Source organism: Ambystoma mexicanum, chromosome 6q, assembly GCF_040938575.1.
Source record: "Ambystoma mexicanum isolate Mex_15411 chromosome 6q, UKY_AmexF1_1, whole genome shotgun sequence".
Classification (NCBI taxonomy): Eukaryota; Metazoa; Chordata; class Amphibia; order Caudata; family Ambystomatidae; genus Ambystoma; species Ambystoma mexicanum.
This window is the reverse complement of record NC_090937.1, coordinates 777,658,067-777,683,016: the sequence shown is the minus strand read 5'-3', so window position 1 is coordinate 777,683,016 and position 24,950 is coordinate 777,658,067. Positions and strand designations below refer to the sequence as shown.

Here is a 24,950-nt window from a genome sequence, read left to right as displayed (position 1 = left end):
CATGTACATGGCCCAGTGTAGCCAGCCCTGTGTGGCCCGGAGAAGCCATGACAGAATCCCTCTAGAATGCCCACTGGCGATCTGGGTGATGACAATAGAAATGCCTTAGGAGGACAGGATCATGCACATCTGTGGCCAGTTCCCAGGTCGTGTCTTCTGGACCGTAACCATTCCAATCGACAAGATAGTACATTGCAAGTTGTGAGTCCATGATCTCATGTACCTAATATTCTTTTTCCACTGATACTAACACCAGAGGTGGGTGGATAGACAGTCTTGTAGACATGGGACAGGGCTCAAGAAGAGAAATGTGTAATACATGGTGTACTTTCCAGGTCTTCAGGAGCTGGACCTGGTATGCCACCTGATTGATGGCACGGTGCACAGGGTATGGCCCCAAGTATAAAGGTAATAGTTTATGGCTAGCTGGTATGCAGAGGTGTGTGGTGGAGAACCACACATTGCCCCCTGGGAGAAATAGGATTCTCCTACTTATGTTGATCTGCTTTCTCCTTATAGCGCCTTTGTGCCACCCTTAAATGGTCTAGGACAGATTCTTGCACTTCTTTGAGCTGTTGGAGACAAGATACAGCAGTAGGAGAAGAGGAGTCCAGCAAGTCGTCAACAGGCAGTGATCGGGGATGCCTTCAGTACACTGCACAAAAAGGAGAAACCCCAGTTGAGAAGTATGGGGAGTTATTACAAGCAAACTCTGCTGCAGTCATTAAAGACAACTAGGACTCTTGGTACTGGAAGATTAAACACTAAGTACTGTTTAAGGGTTTCATTCACCCTTTCTGTTTGCCCATAAGTTTTAGGGTGCTATGTGGCGTACAAACAGACTTCTATACCCACAAGTTTAGGTGGAGGCCTCCAGAAACGGGAGGTGAATTGGGTCTCTCCATAGGATATGATGATTGAAGGAAACCCCAAACAACGGAAGATGTGGTGGATAACAGCCCAGCCAAAAAGGGCGGCCGGAGGCCCTCTAGACCAAATAAAATGTGCCATCTCTGAGAAATAGTCTAAAACGACCAACAAGGTATCGTTCCACTCGGGGAAATTCCACCACAAAATACATGGATACCATACTCCATAGATGATTCGGAACAGGCAAGGGTGTGAGAAGGCCCTATGACTTACCCGAAGACGTTTTGCCTTGTGCAGATACTGAACACATATGTAGGTCTTGATATCATTGCACATGTGTGGCCACCAACACCATCGCAATAACGAGGGCATAGCCTTTTGTTCTTTGGGGTGTGCCGCTATCCATGCATCATGACAGCACTGTAAGGCCTGTGGTTCCAAGCCTTCTGTGGGCAAGAACATATGTCAATTATACATGGGGATCTTTCCTTGAAAAGATATGTCCTGTGGCAGATTGTCTTCAGAATGTGACAGGTCCCACTCTTCGAGCTCATACCACATTTCCATTGGGGGAGTACAGGCCCAAACCACCTGTTGTGGATCCAGTATGGGGTCAGGAAGAACAGGGTGTTTAACCTGTCCTAATTGTCAGGATAATGTGTCAGCCTTTCCGTGCTGATGCCCAGGCTGATACATTATAAAATAATTGAACATGCCAAAAGACTGGTGCCAACGTTCAAGCTGAGTAGTGGTACAAATGGTAGTGGACATGGCTTGTAGGTTCCGGTGGTCAAAATACACCATTACAGAATGGGGTGCCCCAAGAGGTGATGTTGCCACATTCCTGGAAGGCAGCTATAACTGACAGGAGTGCCCATTCTGTCACAGTGCATTTCTGCTCAGTGGCAATTGAATAATACGTAACAAGGTGAAGAAAATCTGTTTCAGCACATAACTGACAAGACTGTCACTATTGAACTGGCAGAGGCGTCACCCTCAGCGGAGAAAGGCACCTCTGGGTCAGGGTGTTGTAAAACAGCAGCAGATGTAAAAGCCAGTTTGAGCTACTGGGCTGCATTTTTGATGCTTTCAGTCCACGAAAAGGTACAGATTTCTTAGTGAGCCAGGTAAGTGGAGTCACAATACTGGAAAAGGTGTAGATAAAACACCTATAAAGGAATTATTTTACCTCTCAGATGGTCTTTGAAACGTGCCAATCCAGTACATCTCGGATCTTGGAGGGGGTCATAATTATTCCCGTTGACAATCGAAAGCCCAAGAATTCCACTTCAGGTGGCATGACAAAGCATTGTTCTGCCTTTGCATATACTTAATTGTCTCTCAAGTCATTTTAACACATTGTAACACTGTCCAAATGTGCTGAACGTGTTCCTCCTTGGATGGGGAAACCACCAGAATGTCATCCAAATAGATGATGCCGAACTGGTTCATATTCCCTCGATCCTGACACAAGGGACTAATTCATGGACTGCATGTTTATTGGATCCCAACATGTAGATTTAATTGGTTGCCCAAATAATACTAAAACTCATGTGGGCTATAGTTGCACATTGCTGTATTTGCACATTGTTTCGGTTTGTTGTTATTGCTTTTTAGCCCTTGGTGTGAATTGTGATGTAGTGATGTTGAGCACGTTTGATTTGTTGTGAATGTGTATGGCTTGACAAGAAACATGTATGTAAGATTGCCTTTGAAATGAATATTGGCCCTTTCTATTTGCTTGATTTTCTTGATTGTTAACAAATTGTGTCTATAGGAATTTGCGATTAGTAAAACCTAATAAATATGTTTTTTTGGAAATGATTTGAGACTTCAGCATCTTTTAGTTTATAATAAATATGTTTTTTTTGGAAATTATTGAGACTTCAGCATCTTTTACCATGGAGATTTTCGTGAGTTTTTGTTGGTGGTCCAACCATAATTAATGCGTGTAAACTAGGTGACGCTCACATGTCCTCGTGTGATACCAAGTTACGGGGTCCTACCGTCTCTTATTGCGAACTGGTCCAGGATATAATGGAAGATGTTGTTCAGGAACAAATGGAAAGTGGCCGGGGCACTAAAGAGTCCAAATGGCATGACCAAATACTCAGAGACCATATTTGTTTTTAAAAGCGGTCTTCCAGGGGCGTGGGCCTGGACCGCCAACGATGTGGCAGCTCTTCTAATGGCCTCCGCGCGGGACCGCGGCAAAATCAGTTATTTCCCTGGTTCCTGCTATGCTCAAAGAGCAGGAATGAAGGCTTGAGGTGGCGGAGGGTTGCGACTACAGCAATCTGGGCGCTGAATGGAGGCTAGGTCCCCGGAAACACGGCAGGGAGACTTGGGGGTGGCGTTCGCCTGGGGAATCAAAGATGGCGGGCGCCCCGCCTCTGCAGTCTTCCGGCTGCCTACACCGGCACCGCAATATTCCTGATGTCGGACCTCCGATGGAGCTCGCCTGCGGAGCCCGAGATCCTCGGTTCTGCTGATGGTGCCCTTGCTGCGGGATTCAGAGGCCACCTGGGCGCCCGACTCAGCGTCAGAGACCTGCTCCCTCCGCCCGCGCCATAGCGGCCGCCCCGCCTTCCCGCTGGGGGACTCGGGAGAGTCTTGGCGACGTCCTTCTGCGCTCCGGCACTGGGCCCGGCGCCCTGGGACGTCCCTCCCTCCGCCAGTGCTCAAGCGCCTGGCATTCACTGGAGAGCGGGGCTGCTCTCGCTTCGTGCCGGCGGGGGTGGACCTCCCTCCCGGACCACACCTAGCTGCCTGGGGAGGTGGCTCGTCCGGGGCTGCTCAGACACTCCTGCTCCTGCTGATCCCGGGCCCTCGGGGGATTTGACATCAGCCTTGGTGAGGCGGGCCCCGATCTGGGCCCCGGCGGTCTGGGCCCGACAGCGCCCTTTTTCCCTGGCTTCCTGGGCTGCCCCTGCCCACGTCGTGCCCCCACCTGCTGAGGGGGCTTCAGCTCTTCCGACGGACACCATACCAGTGGCGGCCCACCCACCGGCATTCCATAACATCGGACCCCCGCTGAGACCCTCCTGGAACTTTCTGGCAGCATCGTGGCCCCCGAACCTTGAGTGGGGGTCACACCCGTTAGTCAGGTGATCCCACCAGCCCCCTCAATATAGGCTTTTCTGCCTATTCATATCCGCCTTGGTGGGGACCCATACCGACTACTACCCTACGGCCTTCTGAGTCACTTACGAGGGCCCTGGAATCCTCTTACTGTTGGTCCCCAAGGCGTGGAGTGACGCCTCCTCTGGCTTCCTGGGGCGCCCCTGCCCACCTCATCTTTTCTTCAGCCTGGGCGCACCTGGCGCCGCCATCTGCCCTCTGAACAATCTCCCTACCTCGCTGATTTGCCCCACTACGGTGCACCTCACCTTCCTTGAAGCCATGTCGTCCAAGACACCTAAACCCTCTAAATCAGCTGACATTTCAACCATGATGCAGGCATTGGAAAAAGGGAAGAAGATCGACCCCCCCTAAACTCACACCCCAGAAGGCGACCGACAACAGAGGGACGCTCGCAACTAAGGAGGACCTCCAGGCCTTTATGTCTGACATCAAGTTGGAATTTAGGACCTGTATGACGGAACTCATGACCAAACTGGAGAAAGCAGAACAACGGGTCAGCAGTATTGAGCAGAGGATAGGGGAAGTCGAGGACCTGACCACGGACCATACCAGCGCACTAACAGAGATGCAACGCACCGTAAAGTCGTTATTGGAGAGAACCGAAATTCTTGAGCATAAACAGGAAGACTTGGAAAATCGCTCTCGCCGCAATAACCTGCGCATCCGAGGGGTGCCCTCTTCCGTTACTGACAAGGAGCTTCCCGAATACGTCAGCTCCCCTTTTCAGTCTCTTCTCCCGGATCTAGATGAGGCCCAGCTTTTGCTAGACCGAACCCACAGACTGCGCCCTCGCCGGGGGGTGGACACAGACCCCCCACCGGATGTAATCACAAGGGTCCATTTCTACACCACCAAGGAGGCCATCGTGGCGATAAGTCGCTCAAAGGACGAGCTCTTCTTCCAAGGCGTCCCCCTACAGATCTTCCAGGACTTCTCCCCACTGACCCTTCAGAAGCACAGAATGCTACGCCCACTCTCACTCTTCCTTCGAGATCAGCAGATTTGCTACCGATGGCTCTTTCCCACGGCGCTGCAATTCTTGTACAAGGGCACCCCTGCATCCCGCGCACCATCAGCCACCTCGATGATGCAGCATCGATTCTTCATCCGGACTCCCCTGGGACTTCGGACCCATCTTGCCCGGGCCGTATGAGACCGGCTCTAAACACAACCTCCCCGAAGCTGAAACGGGCTCCCTGGTCAAGAGTGCAGATGAACGCAAACCCTGAATGATACGTGAGGATGCCCGTATGGGGCATATAGCACCGGAACCCCCCTAAACCCTTTGAAGCTTGCCGCAGATCCCATGCGGTCCATACCCCCCTCCAAGGTGGATGCCATCACATTACCCTTGGAGAGACCCCCAACCATGCTGGTTCTGCCGAAGGACTGCCTGGGCGCCCAGGGGCCATGCCGATAGTTCAAAATCGGCCCCCTGGCCCCCCTGGTCGCAGTTCGGGCCTCCCGCTGGAGGCCGTTGTTGGATGTCTTGAGTGTGAGTATCTCCTGTTGGAGACCAGTTCAAAAACCTTCGACCAGAGGAGAGCCCGAAATAAACATGCTCTCATGTCCATGGCTGACGTGACTCCCCCACAACACCACCCACCCCCAGCAAGTGAATCTTCCGGAACAACCCTCGCACCTGAAACTTAAGTTCACCACCCTGAACGTTAGGGGCCTGAACTCCCCCCGCCGAAGAGGAAATCAATCCTACAAAGGCTACAAGACGATGGGACCTCGATCGCCTTCTTGCAAGAGACACATCTAATCCCAGTAGACTTTTCTCGCTTGCGGAGCAGACTCTTTCCGCTACAATTCCTCGCCTCTAACGGAACTAAGAAGGGAGGCACCGCTATTTTATTTGCAAAAGATCTGAAACCCCAGAACATTGACGATGCCAGGAGGGTCGCTTCATTGCTATCAAATGCACCATTCATGGCCAGCTCTATGCCCTCATCTCGGTGTACGCTCCGAACGAACATCAGGAGGGCTTCTACCAAGACCTGGAGGACTCCCTTCTCCCATTCATTGAGGGATGTGTCTTCAAGGGAGGAGACTTTAACGGGGCCCTGGACCCCCTGAAAGACAGATCCCACCCCCGACACTCAGAGACCTGAAGTTGGCCACTGGCTTGCTCCACCTATTCCTCACGCTGAACATTGTAGACTCCTGGAGGGTTCTGTCCCCGGATGAAAGGGACTTTACCTTCTACTCATATGTGCATCGTACTTTCTCCAGGATCGACCTGATCTTGACCTCTCCGCAGATCCTGACTTTCACTGATGATGTGGTAATCGGCCCCCGGATCCTCTCCGATCACGCCCCCGTTACATTGACCTTGCGGCCCCACGACCCAGAGCCCCCTCCACGCTGACAGTGGTGCCTATACGACCCTATTCTGGGGGACATGGCAGTGAGAGACTCAATCGCCAGCTCCATAAAGCATTTCTTCGCTGAAAACCGGGATGAGGACACTTCCATGAAGGCGGTCCTCAGAGGGGAGCTGATCGCCCAAGGTGCCGCATTTCACAAAAGAAAGCAGGTGACCCAAGCCACCCTGGAAGCCGAGGTACGTGAAGCCGAATCTACTCACAAAAGGAAGGGTTGGGCCCCCAAATCCTACAGGATCTTACAAATGGCCGGGAAAAAGCTTGAAGTTCACTAGGCTGAGTCTACAGCGAATTTGCTGACCAGAACCAAGCAATGGTACTACGCCCATAACAATAAGGCCAACAAACTCCTGGTTAACAAATTGGCAAAGGAGAAGAGTCGGAATTCTATCTTGGGTCTTTGCGATCTGCAGGGAGTGATCCACCATGCGAACCATGAGATAATACGCCTGGCAACCGCTCGCCACTTGTAAATAATGACGGCGGCCCTGAAAGACCCGATTTAGCAACGTTCCTATATCCGAGAGGCGGCCCTCCAGCATCTGACGCCGGTGGCCAGGGAAGACCTTGAAGCGCCGATTACGACCAAGGAGGTGGAGGTAGCCATTAAGAGCTTAAAGTCTAGAGCCCCGGGCCCGGATGGATTCTCCACCCGCTTTTACAAAATCTTCCGGCCCCAGTTAGTGGCCCCTCTGGCCCGCCTCTTCAATTTGTTCGTGGCCACCGGAACGGTCACTCCTACAATGCAAGAATCTATCACAGTTCTTATCCTCAAGCCCGGAAAGGACCCCCATTCATCAGCTCGTATAAACCCATCGCCCGACTGAATCTGGATGCCAATAAATATTCCAAGATCCTGGCCAATCTACCTGGCACCTATCCTCCCAAACATCATAGACCCGGATCAAACGGGGTTTATAAACCACAGGTCGACAAAAGATAACATCTGCAGGGCTTTGGACCTAATAGAGATCGCCACCCGAGACTCTCAACAACTGGCCCTACTGGCGCTGGATGCAACCAAAGCGTTCAACAAGGTGGACTGGTCTTACCTGCGCCTTACTCTAGAGGCCTTTAGATTCGGCCTGACCTTCCGGAAAATGATCCTTGCGAACTACCAGGCCTCTAGTACTAGGCTGAGAATCAACGGCCGCTTGTCGGACTCGATCTCCCTCACATGCGGAACAAGACAGGGATGTCCTTTGTCCCCTTTGCTTTTTGCTTTGGCCATGTAGCCGCTGGGTCAACGAGTTCGGAGAAACCCCGGAATCAGTGGCCTGAGGACCGGCTCTGCGCAACATAAAGTGGCCCTCTATGCGGACGAAGTTCTACTCACCATTACAAACATCGAGGGATCCATGAGGGAGGCCTTAACTAAAATCCACAGTTTTGGGATGGTCTCGGGATTTGCGATTAACTTTCAAAAGTCACCGGCGCTGGGAGTGGGCTTGACCCCGGCTGAACGAGAGTCCTTAGAGGAGAGAGGCCCCTTTCAGTGGAGCATCAAATCAATCCCCTACCTGGGGGTCCAGATCCCCACACATCCAACGAAAGTCTATCGGGCTAACTTTCCGCCACTCTTCGAAGAACTAGAAAAGGATCTGACCCATTGGCAATCGCAAGAGATCTCCCTCCTAGGCCGTATCACGACATGCAAAATGAACTTACTGCCCCGCTTCCTCTATGCCTGTACCGCTCTCCTGGTCACCATTCCGCTTCCCCCCATACAGCGGCTCCAAAGGAAGATGGTGGACTTCATCTGAAGGGGGATAAAGCGCGCATCCCGCGCAGAACAATGATGGCCAGCACGAGACTGGAGGGCCTGGGGGTGCCCGACCTCCGAAAATACCAAATGGCAGCGCAACTGGCCCACCTTCAAGCATGCGGGCTCGCTGCAGGTCGGCCGAAATGGGTGGAGATCGAACAATGTTGCCACTCTCTCCCCCTTTGTTTTCTCCCGTTCCCACCCACAGCCTTACGCGATGCTGGCCGGAAACACTAAATGCCACAAAACAAACAATAAAGTCCTGGGAGTGGGCTCGCAGGTACCGGGGCATTCCAGGAGATCTGAGCGCGCTCTCTCCAATCTTCCTCAACCCAGCTTTTTCCCCTGGGGCCCATCCTCGAAATTTCAGAAACTGGGTCGCAGGAGGCCTGGCCACTCTAGGACAACTCTTCGAAGGGGACTCCCCCTAACCTTTGAACGCTGTAAAGTGACTTTTCAGTTAGCGGAAACGGATAGGTACTCCTTTGCCCAACTCAGGCACTGGTGCTCCCACCCGCAGACCCGTGCGGCGGCCACTAGGCACCTTACCTCACTAGAGCTGATGGTGAACGACCTACCGGCCCGGGGTAAGATCTCTGCCCTATATAGACTGCTGCAGGAAGACCCCCTTCAGTTTAGGCCTTAATATATGTCTCAATGGGAAATGGACCTCGGGCACACCATTGAGGATCACACTTGGGTAGACATTTGGACAAGAACGCGTTCGGCATCCTGCTGCGTTACCAACCGGGAGTGTGCCCATAAGCTACTCCTGCGTTGGTATTACCCCCCTCTATGCCTTCACCACTTCCAACCGGCACTAGACCCCCACTGTTGGCGACTCTGCGGCCTCCCAGGGTCCTACTTCCACATGTGGTGGACCTGCCCCCGAGTGAAGGAGTTCTGGACTCTCTGCCTAGCCACTATACAGGATGTCATCCAGGTGACCATTCGGCTCACGCCCGAACAGGTCAACCTGGGGATCCCACTGCCAGGCTCATACCCGAGGTCAGGAAGAAGAGCTGCCCTGGTGTCTCAGTTCTTGTTAGCGTCTAAAATCACGGTGGCCCGCACCTGGAAGTCTGCGGACGGGCCTTTGATGGCCCTCTGCTGGGTCAAACTCTGGGATATTTTGATAGCTGAGAAGGTCACGGCAGCCAAAGCGGGATTGCTTCCCGATTTCAAGACATTTGGGCGCCAGTACTGGATTATGACCTGAACTACCCGGCCTTGACCCACAAACCACGCCTGATTGCAAGAGCCCTTCACTCTATGGACGACCTGTGACCGCCACCAAACCAGTCCGACCGAGGCCCGAGAACTATGCCCGCCGGGGAGCGCAGGAGGAGAGAAAAGGGGATCTTGTGTCTGTATGATCTGAGAAGCTACATGTGATGCGATTGTTTAATTTTCCTGTGTGTTGATTTATAAATAAACAAATTAAAAAAAAAAAACGGTCTTCCATTCATCACCATGGTTGATTAGAGCTAGATTGTACAGCCCACTCAAATCAAGTTTGGCAAAGATTACAGCGCTCCAAAGTTGAGCCAATAAGACGGACATGAGTGGAAACGGGTACCTATTCTTTATTGTAATAGATTAAGGGCATGGTAGTAATTGCACGGCCCCGGGTCACTTCTCGTTTAGGGGAAAAAAATTAAAGGAGACGCAGCAGGCAAGCAAGAAGGCCGAATAAACCGCTTTTTTGGGGGCAGTCTGTATGAAGTCCTGCAGCACTGTGTCTTCTACAAGTGTAAGGGAATACACATATCTGCTACGTACAGAGGCCTCCTCCCCAAGGTCGATAGTGCAATCATATGGTTGATGCGGTGGAACGTTTTCTGACATCTTTTTGTCAAACACATTGGCATTATCACAGTACTCCAAGGGTATTTCGGGAAGTATAGCCCCTACCAAATGTTGAGCGACAAATGCCCGACAAGGATGTCTAGGCCAATAACCAAAGCGTAATAGAGGGATAGGCACACACCTTAGTTAAAGTAGGTAAAGTCTCATTCAGTTAAATTAGAAATTGTTTGAGAAAATAAAGGGTGCAAGGGAGAAAACAATGACTTTGACACCACAAGTCGTTTCGGAAATTGCAAAAGAAAGTAAAGTGGCCTCAATTGACGGACACTCCCGTCCCCAGCACTCGCATGTGCTGGAAAAACCAGTCAAAAGGTGTAGAAATTCATTGTTTTAGTTCAAACTATGCCTCATTGGAGATATGGCCTTTATGCTGGCATTGATTAGATATGCATTCACAAATTGACAATGGTTGCACATATAGAAAACTATTTTTAATAATAATAAAATAGTGTATATCCTATTCTAGGGCATTTATAATACAATGAGCTCAACGTGTTTCGGGAATAAAATATCCCTTCTTCAGGAGCAAATTAAAGTTCAGCAAGACGAATTCAAACAATTCATTTTTTCAAGCTTCAGCGTGATCTACAAGGTCAGTGAAAAACTGTGGGCCTCATAACAACTCCGGCGGTAGCCGTGCCGGCAAGTCTTTGGAGGATTTTAATACAAGCTCAATAATAGGAAGTTGTGTGATGCAGCCAGTTGTATCACTTGAAGGGTCGGTTTCTTTCCCAGGAACGTTAGGTTGCCTTGGTTGGAACGGTTGTTTATTTGGTGGTTGATTTTGGCGGTCAAAGTCCTGCCATGTAAATAATATGTCTCATGAATAGTCAAGACGGTACCTCCTAAACATCCTGATCTTCCTTTGTTTAATTTCCTTCTTATATGAATCTAGATTTCTGTTGATATCTTCTAATATTTTAGATAGGTCTTCAGTTGATAGGAGTATACTCAGTTGTTCTTTGAGCTCTGTGATTTCATCATCTATCTTCGAAAGTGACTTGGCCAATTCTTCAGTGGTTAGCAATATTAAATCCAATGAGCATTTATTTAGGATCTATTCCCAATGTTTCACAAATGCATTGTTTTCTTTGCAAAGAGTTGGGCATAGGTATATTCTAAATCCTCATGGTATTCTTTTTGCCTTTTAATATAGAGCTAGGGTCGAAGCACAACATGTTTGGGAGATCTCTCTCCTGATGAGTCTCTCTCATTTTTAAGTCAGTTTTTCTGGGCTTTCTGATGTAGCCATGGTACGTTCTGTATCTTTGATGAGATCTAGTATCCGTGTTGCTTCCTCTTCACTGAATGATAAAGTGGTTGCATGTTTATTGGTTAGAAAGTTAATTTTTGAAAATGACATGCTGGTGTTCAGGGTGCAACCCTCGACACAGAGTCACCCCCTTTTTTGAGGGTGGGTAAAGCCAATAACCAAAGACTAATAGAGGGTTAGGTGCACACCTTAGTTAAAGTAGGTAAAGTCTCATTTAGTTGAGAAAATAAACGGTGCAGGGGAGAAAACAATGACTTTGACACCACATGTCGTTTTGGAAATTGCAAAAGAAAGTAAAGTGTCCTCAATTGACGGACACTCCTGTCCCCCGGACTGGCATGTGCTGGAAAAAACAGTAGAAATTCTCAGTTTTAGTTCGTAATTTTCCTCACTGGGGATGTCTAGGGCATTCGGAGGAGTCCGGATGATGATGGTTTCTGCACTGAGGTGACCCAAACAAAATGTTGGGTTTGCTACTCGATCTGTGTAATGATGCGATCTGTATAATCCAATAATGAGGCAATCCTGGTAAGTAGAATGCAGGAGCGGGGAGACACTTGGAACAAGGTGCACAAGTGGGAAAGTGGGATATCAGCCAGAGGGAAACACAGGATGCAACAGGAGACAAATGTGCGGGTCCAGACGATGAGCAGCATCAGCAACACTGCGGAACGGCGGAAAGCGACTTCAGGTCCTGGCATTCCGAATGTCTTCCAGCAGGGGACGAGCCACGTTGCTGCATACGTGGTGATGTCATGCAGTGCAGGGAAAGTCGGTACTTGTAGTGCCCTGGGAGCCAAAAGTCCTTCTTGTGCCAGAGGAGCTTACAGCTCCTGTAGATGGCCCATGCGGTCAGCTCCATGTGGCCAGAGCAGCCATGACATCAAGTAGGAACTGGAGGAAGGAGTTTGCTGGAGAGACGAGAGGAGTACTGAGAGGAGAGCAGGAGGTGGGTGCTGGAGGTTAGAGGGAGAGTCCTGAGAAGGAGGAAGGAGACGTGTCATCTGGGAGAGAGGGTTGAGGCTGGAGGGAGTGTTTCGAAGTGGGCAGAGAAAAATGTGGTAGAGCATGAGAGAATACGGTGGTTCGAGGAGAGGAACCATCAGCAGCAGGGAAGACAAGAATGGTGAAGGACAGTAAATCCATTACCATTTGTGGTGAAAAGCTGGATGCAGAGATTCAGATGCTATACCTCAGGAGGTAGGAACATTCATTTGGTAGCCCTTGTAGACAGAGACCACAGAGGCTTTGGAGGACCAGGTCAGTCGAGGGCAGAATCTAGAGCTGGTAGGACGTGGTACGAGACAATGCCACCTCACCGGCTACCAGTTAGATTACGACATAGATGGTTACATTACCTAGCAGGAGAGGTTGTCAACAGACAGTGGGAATCCAGGGTCTGATTCGGAGGCTCTGGGAGGGTGAAGCAGTATTGTAAAGACTCACCTCATGCTTGGATCTTCTAGAGGAGCCGTCAGACTTTTCTGAGCCTGCAACCTACCGACTGCATAAGGCCTAAAAATACCATACTAAAAAAAAACATGCAACACAAAGATCAAGATATGGGTCATTGATTGGCCATTTGAGAAGGGCAAGAAGGGCCCACTTGCACGAACTTTGTAGGAGACTTGCTTTTGATTATGATCTGTGAGTGGATAAGCATCCTGGGATTTCTTTGCTGCTGTTAGACTATAACCCTGGTTTTGTTAAAATAATATCCTGTGTCAGACTCTTTTTGCCTTCTGCCCAGAAACGTTCTAATCAGCATTTTGGTAGTTGCTGCAACTACTTGGACTTATGTTTGTTTCATTTTTGCTGTAGAAGGTAGTAATTTGTAGATGGGGTGTACATGTTAACCCAAACACTACAAACACCTAGTAAGTCATAACCTCTTTACGGTGCCATTTAGCATACAGCACACATTACATTTCTCATTATGCTCAAAGGGACACTGGCAGTTTCAGGGTAGGAACCATCCTTAAAGTAAAAATGTCATCCCCTGTGTGTAAACACGACACGTCCACCATCTTGGGAAAAAACTAGGTGGCAATGAGAGGGACACAAGGGAACAAATTTGACCATCTATGCATCCTAGAAGCAGCTATTCTTTATGGTGTAGCTATTCTTTATGGTGTTGGTGCCTGCATGCATGTGAGGATAGACTTTGTCATTCATTGTTACAGAACTAAATAAAAGCCCTGACCAAAATGGGCAGGTATAGTGCACGAGTGGGCTTGGTGGCAGAATAATGCAATCATGAAATTAAGTTAAAACAGTGTTAAGAGCACATGATTTCATTTTCACAGATGACAACGCTTGCTACCAATAATATGAGAAGAAAGACAGCACAGAATGATAAAGGTACTCTGTCAACTAAACCACTAGAAAAAAAGAAAGTAAATAATAAGATGCAGGGCTATTTAAGGTGTACTAAAACAATCCCAATAGATCCACTCTGTTTTTACCCCAATACAGATTTCAAAAATAGTTGTCCTGTTAGTGCACAACAGGGCTAAGAAATATCAAGGATTTTGTAGCAATCTGATTTTGTAGCAAATTAGATGACACTGATAAACAATACTTATAAAACTGCACCTCTCTGCAAGTCCACATGTAAGGTGCATTGACCAATATGGCAACAGCCACCAAAAAGAGCACTGTAATGATGTAAATCCATTGGATATTGCCTGTCTTTTTCTGGCTATCTCTTGTGCTGTTGAAGGTTTGTGGATAAAGCAATGTTTGAATAAGTGTGATGGAACAAAACACGGCAATAAGATATTTATTAAACCAATATATGTGTGTGGTGTTTGTGAACCTATAAGGTTATACTTCAGATCTGAGATGAGATTCTCTCCCATTCTGTAAAATAGATGGAGAGATATGAATCAATTGAAAAACATAACATTTCTACATCTCCACTTAAGAGTTCATATGTATCTGTAACATACATGTCCTCACTTAACTATATGTATATACTTTCAGCATTAACACAGCCAGGCCCCTTGCAGCTGGCGCCCACGTGACCCACGCTCATGTTACGGGCACCATAGCAACGGGAACCTTTCGTTAGTACACATGCGCGGGTATGAGACACTATGGGCCTCATTCCGAGTCATGCCGGTAAGTAACTGTATTTTCCGGCATGGCGTAAAGTACGACACCGTGCTGGTTGAAGTCCGAAAATTACGGCCCATTCCGAGCTCACGGACACGCGCTTTCCGCCATGCCGGAAAAGGACCACGCGGCCTGCCGCAAAATCCCCCGAAAAACCCCTACCGGCATGCAACCGACACGTAAAGTACTACACCGCCCTGTAAGCATTAGCGACAGTGCATAACGGTGACCGTAAATTACGGTGACCGTAATTTACAGAAACCGTAAATTACGGTCTCCGCCGAAAAACGGATCCGGAAATTACGACATCGCACAGGAACGGGAAGGAGAGCGGCGGCCATCTTTAAAAACACAATCCATTGCCATCCGCAGCTGTCAGCAGCCCTGTGAGGAAAGTAAAGTCGTGAACCGGACCAGGCACCGCAGGACATGCCGAAAGCACCAAAAAGGGCGGCGGATCGCGTCCGCAAGGTGAAATTCTCCACCGATGAACTGCAGGTCATGGTAGACCACCTTGCAGAGCATGCTGATGTAGTTTTCAGCGGCGACATGCGCAGGGAATCAACCCTCCGCAAGAAGACCATCTGGGCGGAACTGGCACAGAGGGTGAGCGCTGTTGGAAGCACCCCCCGCACCCCAAGGACTGCCGCAAGCGGTGGGACGACCTGCGGGTGCGGGGCCTCCTCTCCACCAACCGCAGCCAGGCCCTGCAGACGGGAGGTGGGCCAAGTACACAGGTCCAACTAGAGCCGTGGGAGGAGACCTGCGCGCAGCTTATTGGCACGGAATCCATAGAGGGCGTGGGGACCATGGAGTGCGGCGGAACGACTTCTGCAGAAGGAGGTGAGTGTTGACAGTGCACACTGGCAATGTCCATTGCATCATGTAAACTGACCCAGGGGCCATCGAAGGCACCCTCTCGTGTTGCCCTCCCCCCATCTAACGCATCCCCCCATCCAACAAATGCTGAGGCAAGGGCCGCCTAATGCTGGCCCAAGTGCGAGTACATAACGCACATCAACCATACTGGACTGACTTGCACAGCCCATCATGCACCCCGTCCAGCGTGGTAGGCATAGTACCTGCCGAAATGTACACGAACAGGGCACAACGAATCACTCCCAAACATGTGTATATGTCTTCACCATGCACATGTACCACTGCCATAGCTACCCCCCAAACTGAACAACCCGTGAATGACTGAAATGTCCATGCAACCATGTATGCAAATAGGACATAGCACATACACTAATGTTGTCCCTCTCTCCTACCCCCACAGGCACAGACCATGACAGCACAGAGCCCCAAGGAAGCCGGCCAAGCACCTCCGCGGGTACTGGCAGGGCCAGGCCGAAACCAGCAGCCAAGAAAACCACCCCTCAGCCTACGGAAAGGCCACTTGAAGCTGGCAGACCAGCAAGCCACACAACATCCGTGGCAGCAGCCGAGCAGACCCCTACCTCAGCACAATCGAGCATTTCAGGGGAGGCTTGCGCTACCGCACCAGATGAGTGGGAGCCCATCCCGCCACCCATCCAGGGGCCCATGTCGGAGGACGACCAGGAGAGCATGCAAATGCTGGAACCATGCCCCGTGACACTGGCGTCATGCAGCGACTCCGGGGATGCACCATCACCAGTGCACAGCCTTGAAAATGACCCGCTGGGGTGTGACGTCGTTCCCCCCAGTCCACCCATACAACCCCCTGCACAGCATGCTGGTGCAAGTAGATCATCCGATGGCCCCCCTTCACCTGACCAGTTCAGAGTCCAGCAATTGAGCGATCTCATAGGGAACTACATTGAGGATAATCGCCAGACCAGGGCTGGACTGCATGAGGAACTCGATCAAATGCGCCAGTCCCTCAACGACTGCACCACCAGATTGTGCGACTCCCTGACGGACAATACAACCCGGCTATGCCATGTCCTGAACCGCATTGCTAATGCCCTTGAGGCAGGGAGTCAAAATACGGAGCCGCAGCAGGAGGGCACGTCCGAGACAAGTGAGGCCACGCAAGGCAGCCCGGAGAGACGCCTCCGGCGTTCCTTGCGCAAATGGGATTTGCCTCCCCCAGACAAGGGCTCCAAGGGACATTAGCCATTCCTGCCACATGTGGTCCCAAGATCCTACATGGGACGACTGCTCGGGAGTTGGGGGGAGGGAGGAGGGGGGGTGGCGTTGTGTTCTGGAGTTGGGGGGAGGGGGGTGATGTTGTGTTCTGGGGTTGGGGGGAGGGGGGTGGCGTTGTGTTCTGGAGTTGGGGGGAGGGGGGAGGGGGCATGGGCATTTGCTGAAGTAAGCACTTTTTTTCATTTCTTGTTATCTCAATACACAATTGGTGTTGCAAAGTTGAACCATTGTGGACATTCTTCATTGCACTTTTTGTCCATCTGCACATATGGCATGGGCCCATTCGTCACCAGATATCAGTGGAGGGGTCAGCCACCAGTCCTGGTTCGCGGGCACATATGTGCATCACGCAAACCTGGTGACTGCTGCATCTACACGCATGCACGGGTATGGCCATGGTCTGGTTGCCCCATGGGTCTGTTCAGGGGGTTCATGACAGGGGTCATGTGGCTTGCTGTTAGGGTACACCCACCAACAGCTGCATGTGTCGCAAAATGAGGTGGGTGTGTGGACTGTCATGGTGGTGAACAGCACTTGGCTGTCATGGCAGGCTTTCGATGATGGCCATATGTAGATGTACATAGATATATTCGGCACGATCAGGGACACAAATATGTGTCCGATGCAATGTAATGCTGTGGGGTGTCGTGTCTACATGATGGTCCGTGAACGGTGGTGTGGACATCTTGGGGTACATGTTCCTTTGTCGCATGCTGCTGTTCTGATGTCGGATCATTCTGGTGCTGTGTACTGTGTACATTCTCATTTGGCTGTGGATCATGTCCATCATCCAGCTCTGATCCATTCTATGGTGATTCCCAACACTCCTATGGGGGTGCCATGCCGGTGACGTGATATCGTACCCCTGCTGTCCTCCGTGAATTCCACTTCCAGGTGTGGGTCTCCAATGTGGTGCCAGGCTGGGGGATGCCGCAATGTGAATGTGCAGTGTGCCCTCGGATATGCACTTGCGGTTGTGGTGTCCGCCAATGAGTGGTGCTGGTGTAGTGTGCCTATCCCTTGTCAGTTGGTGTGGATGTAGTGTGATGTGGGTGCCTTATTCTGGCAAAGTGAAAATATGTTCATATGTGCCGTTGCCCTGGTTCTTTGGCAGGTTTGTTGTCAGGGTGAACAACGTACAATGGCTCCATCTTTTCTACGCAGTTGGTTCATGCAGGCACCCACCCTGTGGCACCAGTGCACTTGCATGACACAGTCAGACGACTCAACAGCCAGCCAGACAGGTCATCCTGCATGTTGGGCCATGAGGCGTGGTAGCGTGCTGACCTCTTTCCTTTTCAATCGACCCTCCCAGGTCCAACTTGGGGCCCTCCTCTCTGACATCTTTTCCTCCACCTGTGGTGTTCCCCTGGGATCTAATCTCCCTCCATGGCTGTTCAACCAGTATTTGGCCCTCCTTGGCCACCGCATCGCCACCCTCTGCCCAAACTTTCAGCGCTATGCGGACGATACCCGGCAAATTTTCGGCCTACCCTAGGCGTCCTCCTCTCCTTCCCTCATCTGTGACTGTCTGTATGATATCCAGGAATGGTGTGCAGCCAATGAACACTGCCTTAATGCTAGTAAGACTGAGATTCTCCTCATCGGCACACCCACTCCCTCCTTCCCTTAAGTTCAAAACACTATGCATTGTCCACAAGGCCTTCTGGGGCCTGGGGCATGAATACCTTCTACTCTCTCTTCCTGAATGTCTTCCTTCCCAAGACCTTTGCTCATCCGTCTCCGACTCACTCAGGGTCAGCCGCTTCTCAGAGCAACGGGCTGGGGGTAGATCTCTCTCCGCGGCAGGGGCCTCCCTCTGGAACAGCCTTCCTGCATCCCTGATATTTGAGGAGAACCATCTCTGGTTCCGGAAGCACCTCATGACCTTCCTCTTTGCTTCTGCTTTCTCTCTCCCTCTCCCCTGCTGCATTCTTTGCTGAAACTGCACAGGATCTGGATCTGGGCCACTCTCGCCGATCTCAGTCCTGGGCCCAGCCACTCTCCACTTGCACTGCCTCCCTGGCAACCCCTGCACTGCGGGTCTGTCTCTCTATCTATGCAGCCCCCCTTCCCAGCACTTGTCTGCACTTACCTTGCCACCAGCTGGCCCTATTAATTTATTTTTGGATATTCGACTTACTTTGTACTGCACTTCCCCCGTCCCCTTGCACTTGCACTTTTTCCATTCTCACTACCCCTGCACTTGCGCGGTCTGTGTGACACCTGGTCTGGTGGGATCGTTGTCTGTCTTCCCCTTGTTCCCCCCTGCCTGCCTCGTCGCGCCTTGAGACACTTGTGTATGGGCGCGTTCCAAATGCCATTTCATATCATATCATGTCATTTCAGCAGGCCCTTTGAGTCATGTGTAGTTGTTTGGTGTCGGGCCCACCCATGTGTGCGGTTCTTGGTAGTGTTGCATTCCATCTGCACGTAGGGGGAGTGGTATTGTTTGCAGTTGATGTCCGCAACGTGCATGCCAAGCTGGTCCACATACGACCGGTGGGTGCTGTCAGGGGCAACATTGTCATTTGCCATGCCTCCATTTGCTTTTGGTCCAGCTTTACTGTTGTGTGTCTCATGGGTGATCCATGTTGGGGATCGGTGGACCTTTGTGTGTTTGGGGATGTGTTTGGGGGGGTGTAAGGGCACTTGGATATGTGGCCGCATAATGGACGGTTGTGACATGCCACTGTGTGCTGGTGGGTGCCTTTGGCATGGGTGTGGGGCACAGGCAACACCATCACTTGTGCCGGGTTGGCACTGTACATTTGTATGGTGCTCGCTTGTCTTGTGTCTGTGCCGCAATATGGTGGTGACGGTGTCACAGTCTAGGTGGTCAGGGGTGTCTGTCTGGTAGGCCTTCTCCTAGAGCGTCAAGTCATGCTACGTGTGCATGGGGGCTGCAGGGGTGGTAACGGAGGATGCACTGGTGCTGCATGCAGGGCCTGTCTCCCCCCTCCTTCTACCCCTGTGTCTCCTCAGTGGGGGTGCCTGGTGTTGTTGCAGGGGTTTGTGTGGTTGTGGACTTGATTGTTCAATTGGTGTCATCTTGGTGTGGGAGGGTGGTGGTGTGTGGGTGTGTTCCTTTTCTACTATGCCAGACTCCTGGCCTCCGTCTGTGTTGCATGTGTGCACCTGTGGCTCTGGGTCCCACTGCTCAGGGTTCTTTATTCCTTCTCTGAGATGCCTGTATGTACTCCATGCCGGTAAGGTACTTTACGGCCTTGAGGAGGACGTAATTTACGTGTGGTCTTTACTTGGAATCAGCTCCGGTTTACGCCATGGCATTAATTTCGCCACGGTGGTGCGCGCGCGCGACCCAAGACCGTAAATTACGGCATTGTAGTTTACGGTGCCGTAATTTACGGTCTGAGGGGTCGGAATGGCATGGAGCGGAAAACCATGCCGGTAAATCAATACCGGCATGGTTTGTACCTTACCTCCAGACTCGGAATGACCCCCTATATCTCTGCAAATGCGCGGTGTCTATGTGTACACAGCTCCAGTTCCCTCTCGCAGACGGACGCGCGGCAGACTCCTCCACAGCTCTTTTTGAGTCACCCACTTCTCTCCTGACCTACTGGCTATGACACAGAGAGACCACTTCTAACCGACAGGATCCTCACAGCGAGGGGAGACAGAGCTCAGAACCGCATGTCCTAGCTAGTAAGGCAACCACAGCAAGCCTTACCTGCTAAACTTAGAAATGTACCGGCAAGCATGTTGAAGCCACAATCACTCAGAGCCCATACCTCACTCAGGCTCTTTCTAAGGGAGACTTGCTAACACTTGGCCCCAGAAGAAGGCTGCCACATAACCTAGCCGAAACGTCAATGGTCACCATGTCCCTGCCTGGATTACTATGAACTATGACCATAAGAACTTTTACTACTTTCATCCTGACGTCAACCAGTTTCTTGGTAATCCCGCCAATGCCAGGCTATAGCGGACCCTATTTTTAAGGTCTAAACCCCACACAAAAGTGGACCATCCCATCAGATTCCTCTATAGAGCTCTGTCACCCTGCCACCAGATTAGCAAATCCCCTAAAAAATGTGTGGCATGTTGGTGACACTCGTCTACCTAAAACATCAGGGATCCTATGTGTTTTTTGAAAAAATCAGTTGCATTTGTAATGCTCACTGCACCTATTGTATTTGTAATGTTTGCACAATTTAGGGACTAATATGAAGTAATATTTAGCCAAACCGTGCCCATGTGTGAACGGGCTTTGCAACTGACCATATGTTTTGATTTGTTTTCACATAGTACATCTGAACTCTGTTACCTGTATTATTTGCATTTAATTGTTTTCTTTCTTTTATTTGAAATCTACATGTTTAGCCAAATTAAAAAAGGCAACAGTAGCCAAATCCCAGTGGTTGGATCATTCCATTCCCAGTGACACAAATTTGTCTATTGTTTTGCTGGATGTTTCTGGAGGTTTAAATAAATACTGCAAGAAATTATTGCAGCTTTAAATGTTTTGAGGACAGGACAACCCCCTCGTATACAGTATTACTTCAGCCATTCATGTACTGCCCGACCCCAGGCTGTCCCTTATGTTACCAGTCCTGTTAGTGCACAACAGGGCTAAGAAATATCAAGGATTTTGTAGCAATCTGATTTTGTAGCAAATTAGATGACACTGATAAACAATACTTCTAAAACTGCACATATCTGCAAGTCCACATGTAAGGTGCATTGACCAATATGGCAACATCCACCAAAAAGAGCACTGTAATGATGTAAATCCATTGGATATTGCATGTCTTTTTCTGGCTATTTCTCGTGCTGTTGAAGGTTTGTGGATAAAGCAATGTTTGAATAAGTGTGATGGAACAAAACACGGCATCAAGATATTTATTGAACCGATATATGTGTGTGATGTTTGTGAACCTATAAGGTTATACTTCAGATCTGAGATGAGATTCTCTCCCATTCTATAAACTAGATGGAGCGATATGAATCAATTGAAAAACATAACATTTCTACATCTCCACTTAAGAGTTAATATCTATCTGTAACATACATGTCCTCACTTAACTATATGTGGCATACATATTACATGATTGTATTATGTACACATACTAATGTGTTCCTATTTTTATTGGAATTCTATATAACCCAATACATGAGTATATACTTTTCCCCATTGACATGTGAGACGGTTCTTGGTTCGGGAGGGCACCTCAGCTAGGTGTGGAAAGAATCATTCTTGGTCTATTTGCAGTAGGGAATTAAACTGCTAGGTTAGGATTAAGCACTGATCCCACCCCTTCTCCCTTCCAAAGTTGATGGAAATAATGAGTATTCCGATGCCAAATATAATCTCCTCTCTAAGGAAGGTTTTGCAAATATACACTATTTATCCTCATGGCAAGAATTGACATGAAATGCATTTCAAAGAACACTTTAATAACCAGCAATTCCTGAGTATGCAGGCATCTTCACTTTGCAAGTACCAATGCAGTGGAATCTGGTCAAAAAGAAGGGGTTCATTCTGTTTTAGCACACTCTAGGCCAACAACTTATCAGGCTCATGCTGCTGGTCTTGGAGGTGGGGGTCACAGAAATGTCCAGTCTCCACTTTCAGTCACACCCCGGAGGGAGCAGCAGCCACTTCATTATTGGTAGGTCCCACTGCCTGAGCAACAATCGTGAGTGAATCAGTGAGTGAAACACAAGTAAACACATAAATAAAAACTACCCTTTGGACCAGTTTTAGCGGTGAAGAAAAAGATGTAATCCTCAATCATTTGATTAATTTTTAAATCGAAGATTTAGCAGTTACTCTATGAACTGATCACTAACCTTTTCACAATGCTCTCCGCTGTTCGTCTCCCTTTTTCAGCAGCATATGGGCCACCAACCGGGCACACTGCTGTGGCTCTGAAACCATCAAAATAGGTTGCACAAACCTGATGGCAAAAGTAGATCAATAGTTAGTACCTAAATCTCTGAAACACCATCTCTTCAAAATCAATGAACACTAACAATTATATGATATGATATGATATGGCATTTGTAACGCACCTATACACAAGTGTTTCAAGGCGCGACGAGGCAGGGAGGGGGGAACAAGGGGAAGACAGACAACGATCCTACTAGGCCAGATATCATTCAGACCGTGCAAGTGCAGGGGTAGGGGAAGGGAAAAGTGCAAGGGGAGGGGGAAGTGCAGTACAAGTAAGTAGAATAAAAATAAATAAATAAATAGGGCCAGCTAGTGGCAAGTGCAAGGTAAGTGCAGACAAGTGCTGGGAAGGGGGGGCTGTAGGGATACAGAGACAGTCCCGCAGTGCAGGGGATGCCAGGGAGGCAGTGCAAGTGGAGAGTGGCTGGGCCCAGGACCAGTGTAGAATTTAGCAGGGGAGAGGGACAGAGAAAGCAGAAGCAAAGAGGAAGGTTTTGAGGTGCTTCCGGAACCGGAGATGGTTCTCCTCAAGTTTCAGGAAGGCTGTTCCAGAGGGAGGCCCCTGCCTCGGAGAGAGACCTACCCCCAGCTCGTTGCTTTGAGAAGCGGCTGACCCTGAGGGAGTTGGAGACGGATGAGCAAAGGGCTCGGGAAGGAAGATATTTAGGAAGAGAGAGTTGAAGGTATTTTGGCCCCAGGCCCCAGAAGGCCTTGTGGATAATGCAGAGGGTTTTGAACTTAATCCTCGCAGCCACTGGGAGCCAGTGTAGAGATTTCAGTCCTGGAGAGATACGGTCCCTGGGCTTGAGGCCAAGGACAAGTCTCGCAGTTCTGTTCTGGATGAGTTGCAGAGGGCGGAGAGTGGAGGCAGGCAGATTAAGATAGAGGCTGTTACAGTAGTCCAGCTTAGAGAGAACCAGGGCTCGGGAGACAGTGAGCTTCTGGGGGAAGGAGAGGAAGGGAAGAATACCTCTGAGGAGGTGCAGCTGGTAGTGTGACTTCTTAGAGACGTCAGATATGTGAGGAGAGAAGGAGAGTGTAGAGTCGAAGATGACCCCGAGGTTTTTAGCCTTGCAGGTAGGAGCAGGAAGAGGGCCAAGAGAGGCGGGCCAGAGAACTGCAGGGAAGGAGGGAGTGGGTGTGCCAATGAGTAGAATCTCAGTCTTACTGGCATTAAGGCAGAGGTCATTGACGGCACACCATTCCTGGATAGCAGACAGACAGTCAGAGATGAGGGAAGGAGAAGAGGAGGCCGAGGGTAGCCTGAAAATGAGCTGGGTATCGTCCGCATAGCACTGAAAGTTGGGGCAGAGGGCGGCGATGCAGTGGGCAAGGAGTGACAGATACTGGTTGAAAAGCCAGGGAGAGAGATTAGATCCCTGGGGAACACCACAGGTGGAGAAGAAGACGTCAGAGAGGAAGGACCCAAGTTGGACCTGGGAGGGTTGATTGGAAAGGAAAGAAGTCAGCCACGCCAGAGCCTGACCAGTGATACCCAGGTTATCACAGAGACGGTTGAGCAGGATGGCATGGTTGACTGTATCAAAGGCAGGAGAGAGATCGAGCAAAATGAGAACACAAGGAGTGTTAGAGTCAAGGTTTGAGAGCAAGTCTTCACGGATGTTCAGGAGAGCAGTTTCCGTGCTTCTGGCAGCTCTGAAGCCAGACTGATGGTCATGAAGGCTACCAACAGATTCAGCATGGAGGTTAAGCTGGGAGATGGCCCAGTCAAGTTGAAAGAATGTATGGCTCACAAAACTTTAAAGGACAAGGTACCCACCTATTGCATTAGTGGTATCTATAGTAAATTAGCCTCTCTATCATATCTTGAAACAACCATGCGATATCGTGGGGAAGCGGCCGGAAATGAGCAATTAGAAATTGTGCTCTGAGTTTTGTCTCTTGCACATGTTCCTGGCCCTGCTTTGCTTATGTTCCACAAGAGACTCAGACCGCAATTCAAAATCTGGGAATTTAGCCATAAGTAGTACCATTTTGATGTACTGGAGTCAGATCAGTAGAGTTTAATAGGGAGGACGCTGTAGAGTGAAGGCATTAAAGTTCAGAAAAGTAATGAAATGTTTTCCTATTGCTAAGATCCCGGCTCTTCCCAAAATGTGAGAACCGCAACCAAACATACCATACTGAAAGGATAAGACATCTGGGAGCAGACTGGTGGTCATATGAACAGATTATGATAGCTTACCTGGTCAAACTGAGTATTATTTCTGCATTTGAGCAGGGGCCCAGATAATAGTAATCACACAATGAATGCATGATGATCAGCATGGTGACAAGTGTTCCTGCTGCCTTCTCTCTCTTATGCTCTACAGTACTGAGGTGGGAAAGGAGCATAAGAGACCCTTCTGCTGTATTATGGTGGAGAGTGCAGCAATACAATAGAAAGAAGCTGGCTAGCATTGATGAACGCATCTGTGGATTAGGGCCAGGGAGATGTGATGGATGTGT

The 24,950-nt window shown here is 49.7% G+C and overlaps 1 protein-coding gene across 1 annotated transcript in view; it reads right to left on the bottom strand.

The window, feature by feature from the left end:
* Positions 1-24,950, bottom strand: part of LOC138516300 (uncharacterized) — a 1,253,275-nt gene that overhangs the window by 706,902 nt on the left and 521,423 nt on the right. The window contains exon 11 of the mRNA XM_069631312.1: positions 22,379-22,485. Within this exon, the coding sequence (XP_069487413.1) occupies positions 22,379-22,485 (107 nt within the window). The remainder of the gene's footprint in view (positions 1-22,378; positions 22,486-24,950) is intronic.